General features: G+C 34.7%; 1 protein-coding gene across 5 annotated transcripts in view; it reads right to left on the bottom strand.

Annotated features, from left to right (window-relative positions):
• PPFIA2 (PTPRF interacting protein alpha 2) overlaps positions 1-21,673 on the bottom strand; it is a gene marked incomplete at its 5' end in the record, with an annotated part of 338,907 nt that overhangs the window by 240,491 nt on the left and 76,743 nt on the right. For 2 of the 5 annotated variants that reach the window (XM_082013924.1, XM_082013923.1), the window contains one exon: positions 6,203-6,283. The exons of the other annotated variants lie outside the window; for them this stretch is intronic. In XM_082013924.1, coding sequence (XP_081870050.1) covers positions 6,203-6,283 — 81 coding nt within the window. Of the gene's footprint in view, positions 1-6,202; positions 6,284-21,673 lie in introns of those variants that run through there. 5 annotated transcript variants of the gene reach the window in all.

The following is a 21,673-nucleotide window of genomic DNA, read 5'->3' on the forward strand; positions in this document are numbered from 1 at the left end:
CTGAAATGTCTAAATTCTGAAATTATATAAAACCCACTTATATGGCTATAAATATTTCCTAGCTATTTGCAATGCAAATCACTTTATTATTGTCTCCTGCCTTGGACACTGCCCAGACTTTTTAATAGATTTTTTTTTTTTTTGCTATAGGGTAAAGCACTGGTCCAGAATTACTGTTTTCTGTCACTGTTAACATGTCAGAAGTCTTTAAAAACAACTCACTGTCAGCTTTTCTGACATTGTTATTATTTATATTCACTAACAGAGATTTCAAACCTTCTGAAGTCTACAACAATCTGTATGATCTGTACCACAACTTTTTGCACACAAAACCAATTATTCAGTTGACTGCTGTTACAGCTGGCCTTTCAGTGAAGTTTACCATCATTACTGACACAAGTTACCAGTTGGCTATGGACTTGCGGCTTTCACAAAGAACATGCCTCTAGTACTTTTACGTGGTGTTTGTAAAAAAACATACTGTGCCAATGCATTGAGTGAGAAAAATCTTTACTTAGGCAAAACTAAGGGAGAAATCCACGCCTGGCAGAGGGTCGCTGGAAGGAGCTGCCCACATGCTCAGCCAGCTGAAGGGTTTGAGGTAAGATCAGATTCCACAGTCCTTCTGTGGACCTGGTGACAGAGCATTGAAAGTACACACAAATTTTTGGCCCTATTTTGCAAGTTATATACAGCATATTTTCTACACGTGCAATTATGTCTGCATAGAGTGGGAACAGAGTCATCAAACACAGATTTTACAAGAATTTTGTAGTGGTATGAGTGTATCACATCAGATACAAGGTGACTAATAAATATAAAAATATAATATAATAATATAGTAATATAATAATAAGTATAAATAGAATATAAAAAATATTCTACCACCAAAACCTGAATTTTTTTCAAAGAACTGGGGATTTCTGCAAAGAAACTCAAAAGCTGTTGTCTTTGATATTAAATTATATTGCATAGAAATATGCGAGGCAACAAAGCAGTGAAAAAGAATTATGGCCTATGGTATTTCGAATGTTTAGAAGTTGTGCAAGTTAGTATTCACATGTTTTACCATAGACAACCAATGCCAGAGTAGCATGGCATACCCGCCCAAAGCATAATCTAATGATAAATGTATGCTGCTAAGTGCAATTATAAATTTTAACAAGATACTCTCTCTCACAGGAGAGGCTTTTTGTTTCATTTACTATTTCCACATAAGAAGATACATGAAAGAACAAAGGATTACTGAAACACTAAAACTACAAGACCGTATAAAACAGAAGTTCTGTGTACACGTAGAATTCATTTAAACTGTTAATATAGGAATTAATAGGAAAAGTAATGAGTGCATCTAGTATTTCTTATGAATATACATTTTTTCACACAGCTCAAAGCATATTCTATACCAGAAAGTAACATTTTTGTTTGCATTCTGTTGTTAATTCACTATCATTGGAGTGTAACATTTAGTTGCTATGAAATAAAACACACTAGTAATCAGCATCATGGTGATAGGTATGTTTTACGTATAGAAACGTTTCCCAGTTTCCCAGTAACCCAGTTTCAAACCTTTGACCAGCAATGCACTTTCACAGTAGTTCATAGTGCATTTACATTTTTATTTCATATGAATATTTAAGGATTTCTCTGCAGGTTTTGTAAAAAAGTAATTTTATTTCTTTATAGACCTTCTGATCATCAGATAACTTTAAAAAATTGCTTTAACCTCCCAGGGTTTCAGAAAAGATCATCCCTTACTTCACTACTTGCTAGCAAAAAGGAGTACAGTTGTTGTTGTCAACAAGAAGTTGTCCTAAGAGTTCATTTATAAACCGCAAATCTCACCTGACTATAAAATGGGCTAGTATTGCTTCCAAATATTTGAAAGTTTGTGTTTAACATTTATGGAAACTGTTACTACATACTGCTGATTTCAAAGCTAAAGGTGCAGCCGGATCCATGAGACCCCGTGTACCGCTGCAATTTGAGCGTGTTTGTCTCTCCGCACATGCCTAGTTCTTAAGTTCTGCCTATTGGCAGAACTATTTTAGTTCTCATTTAGGTCTGTGCTTAGGTCAGTGCTTTAGATGTATGCTTAGCTTAATAACTGAAAGTTACAAGAGTTAAAGATACTGCACATAGAAATATTTGTTTTTTTCTTTTGCAAAAATGCTGAAACAGAAAAAAGGCTCTTTCAATTTCAAATTCTGTTGAAATAAACATCGTGTACAATGTGAAGGTATTTTAAATGTTTAGAAGATGCGCAAGTTAGTATTCACATGATTTAGAGTAGACAACCAAATTAAGAAAACAAAAAATATTTACTGGATATGATAAACACCAACGTAAACTTAAGTTGCTTTTAAATGATCAAAGCAGTATTACACACTTCCAAAACTGAAATCTGAAATTTCAAAATTAAGTTTCTTTGTGGTATGCTTTCACAAAAAAGGAACCACCCTCAGGTTCTCTATAAAAGCAGCTTGATTAAAAAATATTTTTTCAGTGCATTAATGTTTCCCATTTCATAACCAATGACAAAGTTAAAAATACCTCCTTTCTAATTCAAATTTTTACACCTGTATCATTATTTTGTGCAAATCACCACTAAATACAGTGGAATACATGACCAACCAGAGATCAAGGCAATGTTACCACTTGGACTTCGATGTTTATAATGTTCATGAAAGATACATGTTCACTGTGGGACTGTTAACAAAATAATTTATCCACACAGAGTAGCAGAAATACCATCGTCTTATCAAGCTAGGAGTCAAAAAGAAAAAAAAAAAATCACTGCTTTCTGCTACACAGCTGCAGAAGTCTGTCAAGATTGGCATAAGCAAATTGAGATGAAACAGAGAGATCCTGAAATACAAAGGACCAAACTTTGGTATTGCCTTGGCTCTTATAAAACTAAACCTTGTTCATAATAGTGTTAAAACTCCTTCCTTTCATACAGTACATAAATTCTTTATATGACTTCCTCTTATATAGTCTTCTATTTTAATTTCTTTAATCAAGCATAGTCTAGGGATCAAAGCTTAAGCTTCTTTTAATTATAGCAGGTGGTTCAGCAACTACACTGAACCAAATTGTGCTTTTAACATTTGCAGAATTTCAGGACACATTTCCTGAACAGAAGAAAGTTACTAGGAATTTCATAGCTTCTAGATAGTGGCAGCTATCCATGTAATTTTCAAATTCAATATTTTTTCTGAACACTAGGTGTCCTGGAGACCAAAGAAGCTAATAAAACACAACAAAGTGGGAAAGAAGGGGGAAGTGAAAAAAACTGTTTATTCACCCTGTCATTGCAGGTGAAAACATAATTTTAAATGTTGCATTTAGCTGTCACAAAAATCCTTGTTAATGTCATCTACTAAAAATAAAGTTCATCAGGGAAGAAAATATCTGAATTTGAAAATTTATGGCAGACTTCTAATTTCAATTAATCCTCACTTATAAAGTGAACACAGTTTATAAAGTTGATATTCATAAGCATAATATTCAAAGCATTTGATTAAGATCTTAATAAATTCTCAAAACCTTGTAGAGATTATATTATATTATATTATATTATATTATATTATATTATATTATATTATATTATATTATATTATATTATATTATATTATATTATATTATATTATATTATAATCACTAATTGTGATTTTCCCCAACCCAAGTGCTCTGCTAGATGCATCCCTGTACAGCCAGTCTGATTCCTTGGCCAGTAGAGGCCAATTTAGTCTTATTTCCTAAGAACATCAGTGAAATACCAATAATAAAGTTACAACTTGCATATATGCTTTATGCTTCAGTACCATTTTTGTTGCTGAAAGAATATTTGCATTTTTGAATCAATGTACAATTAATTCAGCTGCTCAATCATTATGTCAATGTACCGTTAATTCAGTAGCTTAATCACTCGTTACCCTCCATCAGTCAGAGTTCAGGCCCCCATCTCACAATTTTTGTTTTTGTTCCATTTTAGACATGCTAGACATTGGCTTTGCTGATTATTTTCACACATTTAGGTTAAATACCAGCATATATATTTCAAATTAAGAACCATTACACTGTCCCATAACTTTGCAAGCTTTTTAAAAGAAAGAGATACTGTCTCAATGAAATTACAATGTGGAAACAACAGAACAGGTAAGAAAGCAAAAGGTGAAAGTAGTTTAAAACAGATCAAAACAATTAACAAGAGTCATATGAAGTCGTTCTCAGCAATTATTACATTTGCAAGCAAAGACAGAAGTAACTCAAGAGGGAAAGAGTAGATAGGACAAACATGGTGGTCAAAAGCTAGGAAGTAAGGAACGACAAAGGAAGTCAAGGCAAGAGCTGGAAAGTTGCTTCACACATCTCTCTTTATACTGCACATATGTAAAAAAAAATAGAAATAATAATACAAAAAGAGCATCACAGGAAAATATAGGCTTTCTTTGGTCAATTGTTTTTAATTTGTTAGGGATTCTTTTAGCACTGATAACACCAAGCTGTTCTAGAACACAAACACAGACTGTTCTGAATTAGCAGCTTTACTTTCCAAGGTCATCTACCTCTACATTGCTCATTAAAGTATCCAGACCACAACAAGAAATTTGGTTGTATTTCCTTTTTATTTATTGTCCCCTCAGATTAAAAATCAGCTGAAGAAACAATTTTTAAAAGAGAAGTTTTTGTATGTGGGATAATGTCTACAGTAGTCACCGAGATTGCTAGTAGCAACAATACGTACTGTAAAAAAATTACATACTTCATTGTTAGAGCTTATTTTCATAGTACCCCATAATAAAATAGTCAATTTGGTACCACAGCCAAGCATCCTAATTTTAGTGACTTTTTTCAACTCAACACACTCAGAAAGAATACCTGACGTCAACAACTGTGTTTAAGAGCATAGCTACAGGAGGCTGTACAGAATATTTAGATGTCAGTGTGTGAAAAAAGTAGTCATGCTGTAGAGGAACAGGCTTGGGGCATTCATGTCTCTGAATCACTGCCAGGATCAGCAGATCGTCACTGTTAGGAGGATGCCACTCTTTCTGCACAGCCCTCAACTATCATTTGACATCACTGCAAGAAGGGCAAGACAGTACAATTAAAAACAATGGATTAAAGAAGACAAGAATGAAATGTAGTTATTGGACTCAAAGAATGGGGTACCTGTATTTTGTGAAAGAAGTTTGCCATGCATTTTATGATCAACTTTTAATTGCCTCAGATTGCTTGCTCTGGTAGCACACACAGGATTTATTACATATTAAAGGAATCACTCTACAATAGCATAAAGTAACCAAAAAGACAAAACTGTTACACGATCAGGAACAGGAAGGTTATTTAAATCCTAACTGTATCAGAGGCTGAGCTGAGAAAGGTATTGCCACTTTAAGCAGTGGAGGGTTTGAATTGCCCTGCAGGGCTGGACTGATATAAGGAGCAGCTGGGGCAGGGGGATTGTGGGGGGGTTTATTATTGTTAAATCTTAATGTAGGATTACATAGTTTTCCAGAGCCAAGGCACTGAAGATTTCTTTTAATTAAATCCTAGTGAAAGATGGCTGTAATTAGACTGGTTTGCACATTAGAGCATATAATAAATTCTTACCTCTAGCTAAGCACACAATCTTATTTACCTGAATGAGGGAAAACTTGGCTTAAAACTGAGAACCTTAATAATACTAACAATAGATTCTGTTCTATCAATTGCACATGTATGATTACTATCCACATGAATCAAATTAAGCATCAGCTAGCAAGAAACTACATTCAGGATTAATATTAAAAAATCCAGACAGGTACAACATACAAAGTTTTAAAAATATTTTCTTGTATAATATGAATTTGGATAACCACACAGTGCTTATCTGAATTAAACAGAAAGACAGTGTGGGTCCATCTAAGGAACTATAAATCTAATTAATTGTAAGATGATAATATTATTAGGAAAGACAATCAATAGCAAAATCATTGTGAATGCAATTTTATGTTTGTTTAGGAACAATTTACATGGTGATTTTTTTAAGGCAGCAAACTTACTGTGATGATACTGATTTCTTACATATTTTCTCCTACCAATACAAAACTAATTAACACATAAGCTTCTTAACCTATTAGCTACACTTACTCAAAGTTTACCTATCGTTTAAGTATGAAGAAAAATCCTTTCAGTTTTATTAAAATACACTTACCTGAAAAGTATAAAACCGGGTCCCATTAGGAGGATGCACTTTAGGAGAGGCAGAGACAGTGTTCATATCTGAGAATATCATTTCTGGTCACACAGACAATACAATCCACAGAGAGCTACAGATGCAGAGCAGAGTGCTAAGCTCGGAGACAAATCCTTTCATATATTTAGGGAGGCAATCGTACAAAATGCAGTTTGCCCCATCCGTTCAGACGTATAGTGACAGCGCTTTGAATTCCCCACTGCTACATCTGTGAGCTAAACTGTAAGGTCATCGTTCCCTGAACTCTAGCTCAGCTAGTCCTTCAAAATATGCACAGTGAATAAGAGTTTGAAATACCGAAGACAAGACAGCTAGAACCTACAGTACATGGAGCTTGTGCAGAATCTGGCAACGCTTTGGACCTGCCCATCTGTTCTCAGTGATAATCACCTCCCTCCACCACAGCCTTGCAAAGTGATTATGCTAAGCATCCCAGTTAACCAATAACACAGTTTCATTTCAAGAAAGCATGCACAGTGAAAAACAGAGGACCTCTTCTGACTAACCTGAAGCATTCCTTCTGTACAGCTTACAGCTGTATTTAATAACAATGATCATTTTATCATTTTAGTTGCTGACAGCTATGTTAACATATACCAACTTGCTTTAAATAACATGAAGGTGTTTGTTTTTTTTGTTTGACTGTCTTGCCTAGATAAAAAAACAGTGTATTGCTCTCTAAATTAATATTTTTTATATTTCTTAATTTTTTCGTGCTACTACAGGTGCAAATAGTGGGAAATAAATATTTGTGAGACCGTTTACAGAGCTACAGTCAGTTTAAATATAATACACATTATAAACCTCTCTTTTCTCATTCTTTCCTATTTCTTTTTTCTCATCTTCAGTCTGAATGTCTCTTTAGGAAAGGTTTACCTAACATCACTAAGTATAAGGCTGAAATTTTATTCGGAGCCTTACTGTGCTTCACAAAGCTACAGACCTACAGTTTAGCTCATTAGCTATATACAATATCTTTAAAAAAAGTTATTTTTTAAGGTCGATAATACTCGTGAACACCTGCATTGAACATCCAAGAAGCACTCATTGCATTTTTTCTTCACACACAGATCGTTTGAACTACATGAAGACATCAAAGAAAGTAATATTCAAAGAACTTGACAAGATTTAGCAATGACAAATAAGTGTTCCATTTAAAAAAATTGAAAAGTAGGGTTTCAGTAAAGGGTAAAAAATGTAAAGTGGTTGGAAACTAACTTTATGTGTTCTGTCAAGCACTTTATTCATAAGGTTTAAAAGAGAGACAGAGAAACCACTTAAGAAATGGTACTTTCAAAATGAAACTTGTCAAAAATCTAAAAGCCTGGTGACTTTCCAGGCTGCCTCTGTTTTTTATTCTGTTTTATCTTAACACTTTTAGCAACTGAAAACAACACAGCTTCTAAAGAAAAATGACTATGAAAGGAGTTGGGATAGACACAGACATGTCTGTCTGTTTAAATGTGTGTATGCCAGTGTGCTACACACCACAATAAATCACATTTTGTAAGCCAAAGACAAAAAATCCTCTCAGATCCTAGTCATGTCTAACAATTTCTTATAATTACCACGACATTGCTTCTATAAGATTCACTAAATCAAAGGAAAACTACAGTCTGGAACATTTTCTTGAGACCTAGAGTTCAGATCACAGATTGTTCTCCCCTCTTTGAGTTCTCTTCCACAAGATCTAGATGCCGGTATTAGCAAAGGGGTCCCTCAACTGGTCAAAGGAAAGATACCAGACTGTTGGTAATCTGAATATAGAACTCTTTATTCTGAGCTGATACTTTCTCCTTTATAATCTACCTACCAAACGTGTGTTATTTCCCTTCAGTGCAATGAATAAAGTTTCTTTTATGGACCCTTAAGGTCGTTTGCCCTGAAAGATGACAGAGATTTACCTCTTAGTTTCCTCAGAAAATGCGTAATTTGAAGAATTAATGTGCAAAATCCCATTTACATTTTGCCAACAGACAATTATTTTCATTATTAAATAACTGTACCCATTAGTCTACACCTCTCTTGCTTCAACTTTCACAATGTTTTAATCCTCATTTCTACCAGGGATTTAGGAAACTCACTTCATCTTCCCATAGTGGCATTTGCTAAACCTTAAGCTAGTTCATTCCTAAAAAGATATTGTCAACATTTTTAAGAAATGTGAAGTACCAAAGCTAAACATGACTGCTCTAGTGACAGTCTCAATAATGCCTTCCACAATCTCAACACTATTGCTGTATTTTAACTTGCTTGTTCCCTGTTTGTTCCTGAAGGACTGCACATCTTCTAGCTGCAGCCTTCCACTGGGAGCTCTTATTGGGATGACTGTCCACCATGACTTATCTGCCCACTATTTTGACAAAATTACTTCTTTTCAAAATAGTGCCCTTGATCCTTTATCTTTTGTTTTGGCTTTCCTGCTTAGGTGAGAGAATTTGCACTTAGAAACCCACCACCGCCACCAAAAAAACCCAACACTCCCCCGCCACCCCCACCCCACATTTAAGTTCCAATAAACACATCTCTCTAGCTAATCACTATAGATCTGGAGAGAACACATGGCACTGTAACTGTTGTTCTATCTCTCCACTAACTTTTACCTCATGTGAAAATGCTCCCAGTAATGACTATACATTTTCTTTTAGCTTACTGAGAAACAGACCAATACGATGTTCTTGCAGGACCCTCATGGAAACAGAATGTAATTTTAACGTAACACCCAAACAGCTTGAAAACGTTTGTGTAAAGCAGTGTTTTTCTGAAAAACATGAAACGTCTGAGGAATCAGACAGAGTATAGGTAAATTCAGTAAAGTACAAACTGATGCATGACAGAATGTGTGTTCACAGTTACAGAGAGAGACAGTCACATTTGAGAAAAGCCAGCAGTCCCAAAGCTGGGATTCAGCAATCTCCTCGGAACAAGGAGCTGAAACCAGGTCTTCCATGTCTAATTGAATGCCACAACCACTAAGCTGGGTATCAAGCAACACAGCCTGAAAGCGAGCAGAAAATGGAACAGAATAAAGGAAACTGAACAGACCCAACATGACAAACAGAGAAACAGACCTACAGACCATGGTTACAGCTCAGTGGTAGAACTGCTCACAAAGGATGTAATCCCAAGTCAAATACTTGCTCCAATGAGTCTTCCAATGAATTACTTAATTATTCCATGAAGTGAAAGAGTTGCAGTGGAGGAAAAAACAAATCTATAGGAAAATAAAAGAAATCCTGCATGTTTAAAAGTATGACATGGCAATGCTCCTGAGATGCCTTTAGTTCCAATTACTTTTGAATGTATGAGTTACCAAGCTCTGAATGTATATTATATTTGTTATGTTGACTTTTCATTTTATTTAGATACCCCTCTCCAAAACTTTCAGTGTGGTATAATTTTGTTAAAAAACCTAGTGTTCTTTTTTGATGTGTAGCCTATTTTTTATCATAGATACAAAAATATAGGTATATGTTGATCTATGCATGTACGTAGATATATACGTATTAAAAAAAACGTAAGTTACACATCAAAAAAGAAGGAGAAAAAAAAAATATATATCTCAGACCATTATGTGAAGTACTTTGAAAATTTAGGGACACTAATACAAAAACTTGTATCTCTGACTGCAGAGACAAGATGCACTTTTTTAAACTGACAAACACACTTAGCTTTTTAATATGCTAGTGCTTGTGTGATATAGTTTCTCTTCAGAATATGTAGCACAATAGAAAAGCAGATGTTTTGAGTTAAGATTTAAATCACCAGCTCTTATTTAATTAGGTGAGTAATTATCCAGAAATATGGACTTTATATCACATACTGTTCTCATTTCTGTCTCTCTCAGGGAAAACCATGTTAAAGAAACATGCTTTCCTCCAGGAGCAGTGAGAGTGTGTGGTTTTCAGAACATTAGAGAGCTTTCACATTAAACCTAGACCACATCACTTATACTTTTACAGATTCACGGAAACCCTACTAAGCATCCAAAATCTACAATACTGTACTTGAATTAATATCTGCTGTTGCAGATATCAATAGAGAGGGAATATCATATGATACATCACTCATCCGGCTAAAATTCCCTGAATTTGCTCTAAACTGAAAACTGTTAACGTTTGGAGAGTTCTGATGTCCAATTATTAGTGGCTGAAAAGATGTTAAAACTTTACCATAGTTCAGACAAAAGATATTCAAATTGCATGTCAAATTGCAGTGAATATGTTCATAAAGTCACATATCACATCTAATTGTTCTCCATATCCAAATTAATTTACAATTCCTTTTAGCTCATTTTTACACCAAAAGTATTTCCATTTTTGCCATCAAAAAAGCAACACAAAAACATGATTTGGCAAATGAATATACTTTAAAGAAGGTATAAAACTCACACGTATCAAGTTTCAGAAACTAAACTTTCCCAGCTGGTAAGGCTCCCAGAAAGCAAAGTGTGAGGGAGAATTAAGGAAAATGAAACACAGTACATGAAGTTTTTGTTCCCTTTCAGCCTTCTGCTAGAAGCAGAAAATCCTTTTGGAATGGAAGACTTGTAGAAACAGATCAGCTTATCATAGTGATAAGTAAAGCCTGTTATTCACCCTGTTTCTGTAATTAAGAGCTGATTATCAATATTGTCCATCATTGTTCTTTGTTGCTTTGTATCTTGAATACACAAATACCAATGCTTGTACAGGGAAGCATGTCTTACAAGAGTAAGTATGCACTTATGACCTATATTTTAACCTCAAACATAAGGATTTGTGTAACCTATGAAGGCAAGTACACTGCAGAACAAAATATCTTCTGTTAGCTGTATAAAATGTATGTCAGCAATAGGAAAGGTTAAAACATGTCCCAACAAGCGTATTCTGTACAATGGCTTCCCTTTCAAGCACAAGAACAATGACTGGAGCTTTCAGAGGAAATGCAATTATGAATGTAATCCCTTTTTGAAGGAACCCTTGCTTTGTTGTATATGCTGGGACATTTTACCAAGTATTGCAATTATTTTGAAAAAACAGAGTCAACATCAACTAATCAACTTCAAACTTTCATAACCATTTCTCTTTTAAATGTCACACTTCAGAATTAATTTTTCTAACACTATCTCTATGCTATAAAAGGTCAATAAAATTAAAATCACTGATTCAATATCTAAGTGAGTTTATGAATATAGGAGCTAATCCAGAATACATTTTCTGCAACGAATCAAGTATGTAGTCCATAATCAACAATCACCAAATGCAACCACAACACAAATAAGTCCAAAAACCACCATGTCTGATTTTGCAACTTGTTTGCTTGAGCAGAAGCAAAATTTTCCTTCCTTTTGTACATTCTGGACAGACAACTGTTGACCACAGCTAGGAATCTTGTGCAGCAGTGGTGTACAATATTCTGGTTATCATAGGCATGAAAAATTAATTCTCACACTCTCAAGACTTATTGATTAAATAGTTCTATATCTGACTCCCCTTCCACATGGTTCAAGAAAGCTGGGATGAAATATTCAAAGTACCATTCTGGTTTTTTTTGCAACACTTGAACTCCTCAGCACTGGATCTGTATTTCCTCTATATAACTTGACCATCAGTAAATCAAGATTGTACACAGAAGCTTATTAGGTAACTGAAATGAACCCAATATAAACACTGTTTTTATTTAAGTTATGTGTTCATGACAGTGATTCACTGTGTCAATCTAAAAAAGAAACTGAATGAAAACGTAATGCTTGAATATAGAAAAGTGTTCTGGACATTGAGCATAATGTGAGAATTAAAGGAGGAGAGGATGGCAGAACTGCAAGAATGTATAAACAAAACAACAAAAAATTGAGGGAAGATTCATCTCTGTTCCACTAAGTTGTACCTTACCTGATTTGAAAAGACACATACTTTTCTTTTCTCCACGACTCTTGGGCTTCAATTGCCAACAGCACAGATACTAAGCTGTATTTAGTACACAACCTGTGTCCTCTGCCGTCCACTTTTGATGCCAGGAGTGACTGCATTTCTGTTTTGTGGTGTAATTATATATTGCATTAAGAAGTCTAGAGGGTCTTTGGAATTAATGTAGAATCATAGCAGTGACTGCATTTATGAGTATTTTTCATAAAATTCCCGTCAAATCTAATATTAACTCTTGATGAATCAAGACCAAAAACTCTAAGTGATCCCAGATGGTAGAAAAGAAATAAAGAAAACAGTCAGCTTGTTATTTAACCCTGTTTCATATCACTTAGGTATCACTTTTGTTATTTACAACATTATTTACATTTACACTATTTACAATATAGACAACTTAAAGGTTGTTTATATTGTAACATTACACACAGTGGTATCACTGCACTTGGCAAAGAGTCATGTCTTACCAGTAAATGTAGAATCTAAATCACATAAATTACTGCAAAGGATCACAGTACATTAAGGATGAGAGAAATTATGAAAGAACATAAGAGATGGTAATCATTTCCTATGTATCATCCTCAGCAGAGAGGCTTTTTCTTTTTAAGTGAACATCTTACATTATGTGCCTCATCATGAGGTTAAAAATAGGATGAGGACCTATGATGGAAAAACAAAAGAAGATACAAATTTGAGATAATGTGTTCAAGTACTACAACTTAGCCCAGCTTGCTATGAATAGATATCCTCTCTAACCTGCCTCTCCTCCCTTCAAAAAATATTTTTGCTTCCTAACAGTATTATTTTATTAATTTTCATTCTATTCCTTTATTTTATACTGATTCTGTAATCTTTACGTACGCTGAGATGTAACCTGTTCCACAAGTATAAAAACTATTCAGAGAGTAAACTACTAATGAAAATGAGTAGCAGAATTGTATCTAGAAGATAAAGGCTGTCAGGAAAGCTTGTGCCAAGGCAACTGTCTTTGTCATTTATTTCTATTTCTGCTCCATCTGGAAAATATCTTTTGTCTCAAAGAGTGATGCAAGTTGCTAAACTGGTCCTTTGAGTAAGAACTTAAAGAACTGAATCAAAAGCTAAAATTCACAACTGATTAGTCCTATATTTTACATGGGAACTGGGAATGCTCACTTGAGTAAGGATTGTGGATATCAGCAGGCCTTTGCAAAAGCAGGTGTGGTTTTTTTTCCTCGATTAAAATTTCATAATTTTTCCGTAGTGTCAGTGAACATATTTCTGAATGAAATGAACATCAACTGGAGAAACATGAATAACCAGAATAAAACCCATAAAACTGGGTAATCGTATCTTCTTTCACTTTGCACAGAATTGAAATGTTACTGATGTTCTAATAAAATTCCCAAAAGTAGATTTACCCTAGTAGTTTTTCTGTCCTGAAGCTAACTAGAGCAACAATTCTGAATGGGATTACAACCCTTGAAATTGGAATCTACTAAAGGACTGTTAAAGGGAACAATATTTACAGTTACACTTCCAAAAGCAGTAATTAATTTGGTTGTTTAATTGAAGACATCATTAATCTAATTTTCAAGGATGCTTAGTCTTTGAATAGCCTCTCTAAGTCGCTTCAGCCCTGCTGATGCTGTTCTATGCCATTTTGAGCATCAGGTCTCACTGTTGAGATAACAGGCCAGGTACTTGGAGTGACTGAGCAAGTTTGAAAATATCAGACTTGTTGCTCCAACTCTATTCACAAAATGTAGTCTTCTACAGATGATGCAAAATTCCAATTTATAGCTAAAGACAAGCAATCAAACCTTCTAATGCTTTTTGTTCTTTAAGTACATACCACAAATCAGTAATAACATATTAGCTTGAAAAGACTTCAAGTCTTTGCTATAGTGCACATCTCTTCATTGTCATACATACAGCCTTATAAAGGTAAGTGGTCATAGCAGAAAAGAGAAACAGTGTCTCTTCTAAAAATGCACCCTATTTCTTCTGCACTTGTCCTTAACCTCTTGGTGCCATTTTCCCTTTCAAAAGTGCATTGGGAGTATTTGTGTACCGATACTGTCTAAAATCATCTTTCCAACACAGAAAAAATATGGGATTATAAAACAAAACAGTCAATACTGTCCTGAGGGCAAATGGCTGGTCAAGCTCTTGACTCAACAGACTTTCATTTCCCCTTACAAGCTACTATAAAAATATACAGTGACCCAGCAATTGCATACCTATTAAGTAGAAGAAAACACATTTTTCTGGGAAAAAAATTATGACATACAAATACAGTTGAAAGATACTTTTCCAGTCCTGGGAAATGTGAATTCAAATAAAACTACATCATTTCCTTTTTTCATTTCCTTTGTAATTCAGACTTGGGCAGTCATAGAATACGCTGTGCTGATTAATGCTGGTTTAATGTTGATTTTCCATTATCATATTTATCTTTCTGAAAATTCTGAATGAAAAGTTAAAAGGCAACAATATAAAAACACCATTTTCCTAACCTTTGGGCCGAAAGGCTTCAAAACATGCTAAATCACGTGAAAGAAATTTCTAAGTCTCAGTCTTCACAGTAGCCACCTTTATTCTTTACTAAAGACATTTTGAAAAAAAAAAGTAGGATAGGATATTAAGTAAGTGAGCTAGTATTTACAGGACATAGGAAAATTTTTTATTTCCTTTCGGCATTCAGTCTGGATGACAGAAAAAGGGAAAAAAAATTCCCTTCAATATTCATCATGTGAATGACTAAGCAGTATTATTCACTATTTATCTTGCCATGCATCTAAAAAGTGCCATAGACTTATAAGCAGTGTAATATATATGTTCTTATCATTCTTATGGCTTAATCTATATGTCTAGCCAGAAAATCGAGATGAAGATGGATCAATAATTAACAAATGTGTCTGCCAATATTAACTGAAGAAAGAACTGTCATTATTAAAGATTATGGTCTAAAAACATACACTTGGACTGGATGGTCAGGAAAAGTAGCTACTTGACAAAAGCATAAAAATGTAGTCAAACCTAAATTAAACACTGTGATACTGACACAGTACTGCACATCTTTAAACAAAATCTTGTCCCTTCTGCATGGTAGCAGATGATTACTGCCTAGTGTTCTGCACTCATAGGTCATTTTGAAAATGCTGAAAGTTTAGTGGTAAGTCTATAAAGACACTAGATCAAAAGAAAAGCATTATTCATGGACAGCCAGCCTCAGGTCGAGTGATACCAGGTGGGCAGCTGAGAATTATGTGGTTGCTATTGAGCAAGGACTACATCCCGTCATTGAAAGCTCCTCGCCAATATATGTAAAGTAGCTTTTCCATTCCTTTCTTTCAAGGAAGCAATGGCAGGAATGAACATCAGTGTCTTCTGGTGGACTTTATTTGCAATGTAAATGCCAGTGTCTCTGTGCGTTACCACAGGCTCTGTTTAAAGTCAATAAAGACAGGCATTTTCAAAGGGCACTCCTTCTGACCTATTTTAGGTGTCTATTTTAGTTTGAGATGAATCAATCACCGCAGAGGTGGGAGGCAGTAAAGACAGAAATGCCTACACTGTAGATGTCTGAAGTGAGGTGCAGTGAATCCCACCCTGGGAGCGTCAACTGAATGTTAAAGAAGCAATCAAAAAATGACAATATAATCAAGCACAAAAAACATCACCACTGATTATACACCTGAGGGAGATTTACTATTAGAAATAACTTCCTATACCTATGTCAAACAAAAACAAAACCGTACAAACCTGAAAATGGCTTTTCCTACTTTCCTAAAACAAATTATGTGAAAAGCAACATCCACAGCAACAAATTCACAGTCACATCCAGATTCAGTCTGCTGTTACAATCACTTGCAAGATTAACAACCCAGACGAAGACACAGAACATTACGGAGCATGGCAAAATTAACTGCAAAATTGCTCATGTTTTATAAAAGGAGATATTGTGACACAAACAAGTTAAATCACATCTACAAGGTTAAACACTGTAGCAACCTCAGGCCAAGCAGTTCCTAATTCTTAGTACAAATCTGTGCTTATTTCATGTTCACTGCAGCATGAACATGTCTCTTATGTACATTAAATGGATACAATATACATGTATTATGATTTAAAGCTCAGAATTTTGTTTAGAATTTCATATAGTATCAAGCAGCTTTAAATTTTGGGAAGTGTTAAGTAGTGGCAATGTTAATTAATATGTTCCTAAGGTGGCATAGCAAATCCTTAAAAAAGTATAGAACACCAGATATGTGATGAACTTAAGTTGTATAAAAAATAAATGCACCTACGGCTAATAGAAGAGCAATATCACAGTATTTGTCATGCGTAGAAAATTTTCCTAATTGAAGTTCATTAGGAAGAATTTTCATTTGGAAAAGAAAAATGGTACAAGCCAACCACAGATTTAACCAGCATTATCCATATAAAAGTTTACTCCTTTCCTGAGTCTGATGTAGTACATATTCTCAGCAATGTCTTATGGGAAAGATACCCATAGAAAAATTATACACAGAATACAATTTGTTTGACTTCATCAGTTTAAAACTTTTTCTTCTTTCAACTTCATCCACTGGCCTCAATTCCATTATGAAAATAAATAGATACATTTGATGTAGCTCCTCTATAGCAGTTACATTTTACATAAATGTGCCACGGTTTATTTCTCCTTTAACCAAACAGTGCTAATCCTGACAGCCTCTCCTCACCTAAAAATTCCTTCTTACCCCTAAGCATTCTCCCTATCTGTCTCCACATCTCCAGATAGCAGCTTACCATGACTGAATACGTCTTGCTCCTTCTCTGCACATCCAGATGGAAATCAAAAGGAAACATTTTATCTTACTCCTACTCCTGTCCACTTACCAAGACTCCAAACCTAGTAGGCGCACGGAAAACGGCACTGAAATTGCAGTTAACTGTGGTTTGCTAAAATTGAAGAGCATTACACCTTAGAATAAACCGGTGGCATACGAACAAATTTAGACAAGCACAAACACAAATTGTAACGCCAAGCTTTCAGACACTGACCAAGAAAGAAAGTTCATTAAAATACAGAATGGTTTTCTACATTTGCACTCTCTGTTTAACTGAAAAAACTAAGATGACCATGGATGTGGTTTGACAGGCAAGCAAGACAGAACAGTTGGGAAAATAAATCACAGATGAATCAACAAGTTAAATAAAACCTGTGATTTTTTTTTTTAAATTTCAAATGACTCATTCATGATTATCTCCCCATAATTTTCCATTACATACACTCTGCCTCATAATATCTGAACAGATGAACTTGGTTTCCATTCAAGCTAAACAAGATATTTGATTGCTTCATATGTCTTTGACCTGTTCACATACTAAGTTAACCAGTGAACTCTTCATTTGCTTTACAAGAACCATGATAAATTCTTCCTAACTTCTGCAATTTCATTTTTACAATTAATGCATCTAAAATGTAAAATGGTAAACAGTTATTAGAGAACAAAATGTCTGTTGTGGAATGCTGAATGCTATAGTTAGATTTAAAATGACATATTAGATCAAACTCTGTGGTTAAAAATCATCCCTTTTCATGAAGGCTAAAAATAATCTTTTACTATTATCAATAACTTTTAACAAGCACAAATCTGTTTCATGGATACCCTTTCATAGCCTCTTTTTCAGCTCAGTTTTTTGTTGTTTGAGTTTCCTCCTAAGCAATCCCATGCAAAACACTCCCGTGTTTCACTGTTACTGCCCATCTCTGGAGTTGCTATCTGACTCACTGGAGACATGAACAGGCAAGAAAAAGGCAATCTTTCAAAGCTAAAACAGAAGAGGTAGCAGAGTTGGCATGGAGGCTGTGACACCATTAACGGGGAAAGGAAAGCTATATTCATAGGAGTAAACAAAATGTGCTTGGGAAAGTTCCCAATTGTCGTGGCCAACTGGCACAGAAAAGTACACAAATATGCTAGTCAACACTGAAGTGACCAAAGAGTCTGCATGCAAACTGCTTATTGGGAATAGTCCCACACCATACTTAGGAATTGCCTGCAAAAACTGTAAATTACTTTGGATGAAAAGTGAGCCAATAGATTACTACTACAGATGATTGTGTTTGACTGTCCAGGAACATTTCCCAGTACTGTTTGATTTACTAGTATATAAACATGCCAAAGCTTTCCAAAAGGTTTAAAATTATGGCACATAATAAAGATTTCATGCATTTCCAGTCTTGTTGAAAATCATTTGGTGTTTAGGGTAATATTTAAAGATATGATATGAATGATCAATATTAATCAACTATTTTTAAAACTTCAATCAAGATAAATCATACTAGATGCAGTGCAGTAGTTGCATTTTTGACTGAAGAATACAACATTGTAATTGGGGAGAGAATGCATATTGGTACCACATAGATGATGGATACCTTTAATTAATTTCACTTGGTTATCCCCAGCTGTTGATAGGCACGTGCTCTCCCTGTATTGTCCATAGAAGATCACTGATTCCTGGCAGTTGTGCTTCCAAGTCTTCAAGGCTCTTTATATGCAACTCACCCATAACAAACTTGGCATAAGTTAAATTTTCTAGACACACTGCAATCATCTCTCCTGAATACAGAATGCACATAGTCTGAAATAAAGCCTGAGTGTGTCAAAAGGTGTCAAAACTTTACAATTTTTGATATGTTTATCCATGTAGAATATATGGAAGACACAATTAACAATTAAACAGAATGTGAAAGGTGACTGAAGGATTAGGCATGAGTTTACCACAAGCAGCAAACAAAGAGAAACACACACAGAGGTCTCAAACTAAAGCACAAAGTATATAATATGTACAGCACAGTTAAAAAACATATGGGAAACATAACAAAAATACAAAAAATGCAAATGGACAAAACCCAACAGGTAGGCAGGAGAAAAAAACAAACCAAAACAATACAATGCAAGTTATATGGGAACTGTCAAGAGCATGGACAATATCTTGTATTTCAAGCAAATACTTAGAAATAATATATCCTGCTAATCTTCAAAAATGAGAAGATAAAGCAGGAAAGGATACAAATTAAAAAGATAATAGAAAATTTTTTTTCCTCTTAAAGGGAAAACCTGTTTGCAAAGAACCCACAAGAAAAGCCAAATGTAAAAAGATATAAACAGAACATGGCACAAGGTTTACATGTGTCTTTTAATCAGATATCAGAACTTTGGTGAATACAGTTAATGGTACAGAAATAGAATTGGACAAAGGAAGTATATATATCTTAAAAGTATCTTGACGTTAGATGCAAGTTTCAGTCCTAGAATAGCAGAACAGTAGTTCAGTGTGGAAAATAACTGATCTTGGAGAACATTCAACTTTTGCTATGTAAATTACATGTAATTTATACAATGTGCATGGTCTAGCCAAGAGGGATCATGTCATAAGCAGACATTCCTAGAAAAGTGTAAGTCTTAACAATGTTAAAAACGAGTTACATAAAGCTGTTGAAACGTGGTAAGAACATGCTAAAAATGAAAAAGGAGAAAAAAAAATTGAAAACTATTCCACGATAGTTGCATAAGGTACTAAAGAAATTGCTGAAAAATGTGTCAGTGGAAGATGTTTGGATCATGTAATAGCCAAGTCAAAGAGCAACACAGCAGATTTGTTGGGCTGGTGGGGGTGGTGTTTTGTTTTATTTTAAAGGTGTTTGGTTCAGTTTTAAAATATTTGACCTTATTTTTACGGAATGAGAGTTTTCGTCAAATAGAGGAGCTGAATTACTACATGTGATCAAAACGTTTCACATCTTTTCTCAGGCTAAGAAGGTGAAAGATGTTCCTATTCAAGGCATCCTTTGTCAACTACTAATTCTTTCAGAATATGTTTGGGTCAAGAAATAACATTTTTTGCAACATCCTAGGCAGTAGAAATAGCCCTGCAGAAGCAAAAGTCTATCTCAGTCCTTGGGAGATGCTTGCAGAAGGAAATAAATGTACATATAAACAGATATGGACAGACCTTCATGAAAAGTTTCTAAATTGAATATATTTCCAGACTTCTTTTAAATTTCCTAAAATTCAGCATAATGAACTACTCTGGACAATGACACTCTTTGTGGTCTGGTATATTATTTTTTCCCAACAGGTTTTTAAAAATATGTTTTACATTCTGATGTTGCTCTCTGAGTAAAAAGGTATTCAATTGCTTAAGGCCTGGCCTCACAATTAACTTAGTCTTGCTAACACACAGAAAAATCTGTATTTCCCTACACTGCCATTGCATCCCAGTGATTCAGTCTTATTTCTTTTGTGTAACTTGAGATGAGGTTGTTTTTTACTTTCCAGTATATACCAGTAATTCAGACTGAGTTACATTGCCAAATTGCAGCCAAAAGCATCAGTTAATTTTACATCCAGCACGAAGTACCTTACACAACTTTTTTTAGCTAACTCTATATTATATGACCAAAGAAATTTTGTCATTCTTACTAGGAGTGCTTGATACCTGCAAACCTTAGATGGTCTCAAGATTTAAGAACAGAGGCCATATGTCAAGACCAGCTTTTGATTGTCTGTTAAGATTTATGTTTATGTGACTTCACCAAAATCACACAAGCAATCTGTAGCAGAGGCAGCAAGGCATGCTTCTGAGAAACGTTCAACTGTTTTAGCAAGTTGATGGAAAGTACTGCATGAAACTGTAGGCACATCTGCTTGTAAAAGTTGAGTTCTTTTTTAACTTAATTTTTTTTTCAGTCTGCTTGTTTAAAAAATTATTTCACCCTTCAGCAATATGCAGCTACAAGCAGCTGACTCTGGAGAAGCAATTTTTAATTAAAACCTGTTTCCTCCCCCCCTTTTGTTTCAGTTAATGATTGCCAGGAGGTGCTGCTAACCAGAGGCCCTTTCCAATACATGCTGAGCATCCTCATATCCTACCACCTTCCACAGAAATGATGGGTGCTCAGCATCTATGATAAGTGAGAGGACATAGATATTTCTCCAGCAGCTGAGCTGTGCTAATTGAAAAGTCTTCATTGATAAGTTCTTATTTTGTAATCAGTTCTTCATTAAAAGAAATTACTTCCAGTAGTGACTAATATTACCCTAAAAAACTAGAAGTACAGAACAAAAAGTTCTGCATCAGTTGTAATGGTAAATAACTTTTGACAGGATGTTCATGATTTAACGGTTTTCAATGTTTCCTAAATCAGCTCTTAAAGATGTAATATATATGCATTCATAATCATTTACTTCATGACTGGCTGGGGGTTTAGGACCTAAGTTTGACCTAGGATCATGTGGCTAAATGCAGAGCACCAAATGTTTTTGCTCATTCATTCATTCATTTAACAAAAGAGCGACTATCTATAACGTCTTTAAAAATGCTGCTGTCAAAACTACACTGGACCTTTTCCACCAGAAGAGTTATTTTCAACATTAATGTTTTTGTTCTGTGGATTTGGTAGGTTATACAATGAAAGCCTTCTGGTTTAGGCATTGATAAACCTGGGGTTTCTTCCTCTTGCTTATTGGCTTCTTCAGGAATTTGGTGA

The sequence above is a fragment of the Phaethon aethereus genome, assembly GCF_964289735.1.
Source record: "Phaethon aethereus genome assembly, chromosome: 1".
NCBI lineage: Eukaryota > Metazoa > Chordata > Aves > Phaethontiformes > Phaethontidae > Phaethon > Phaethon aethereus.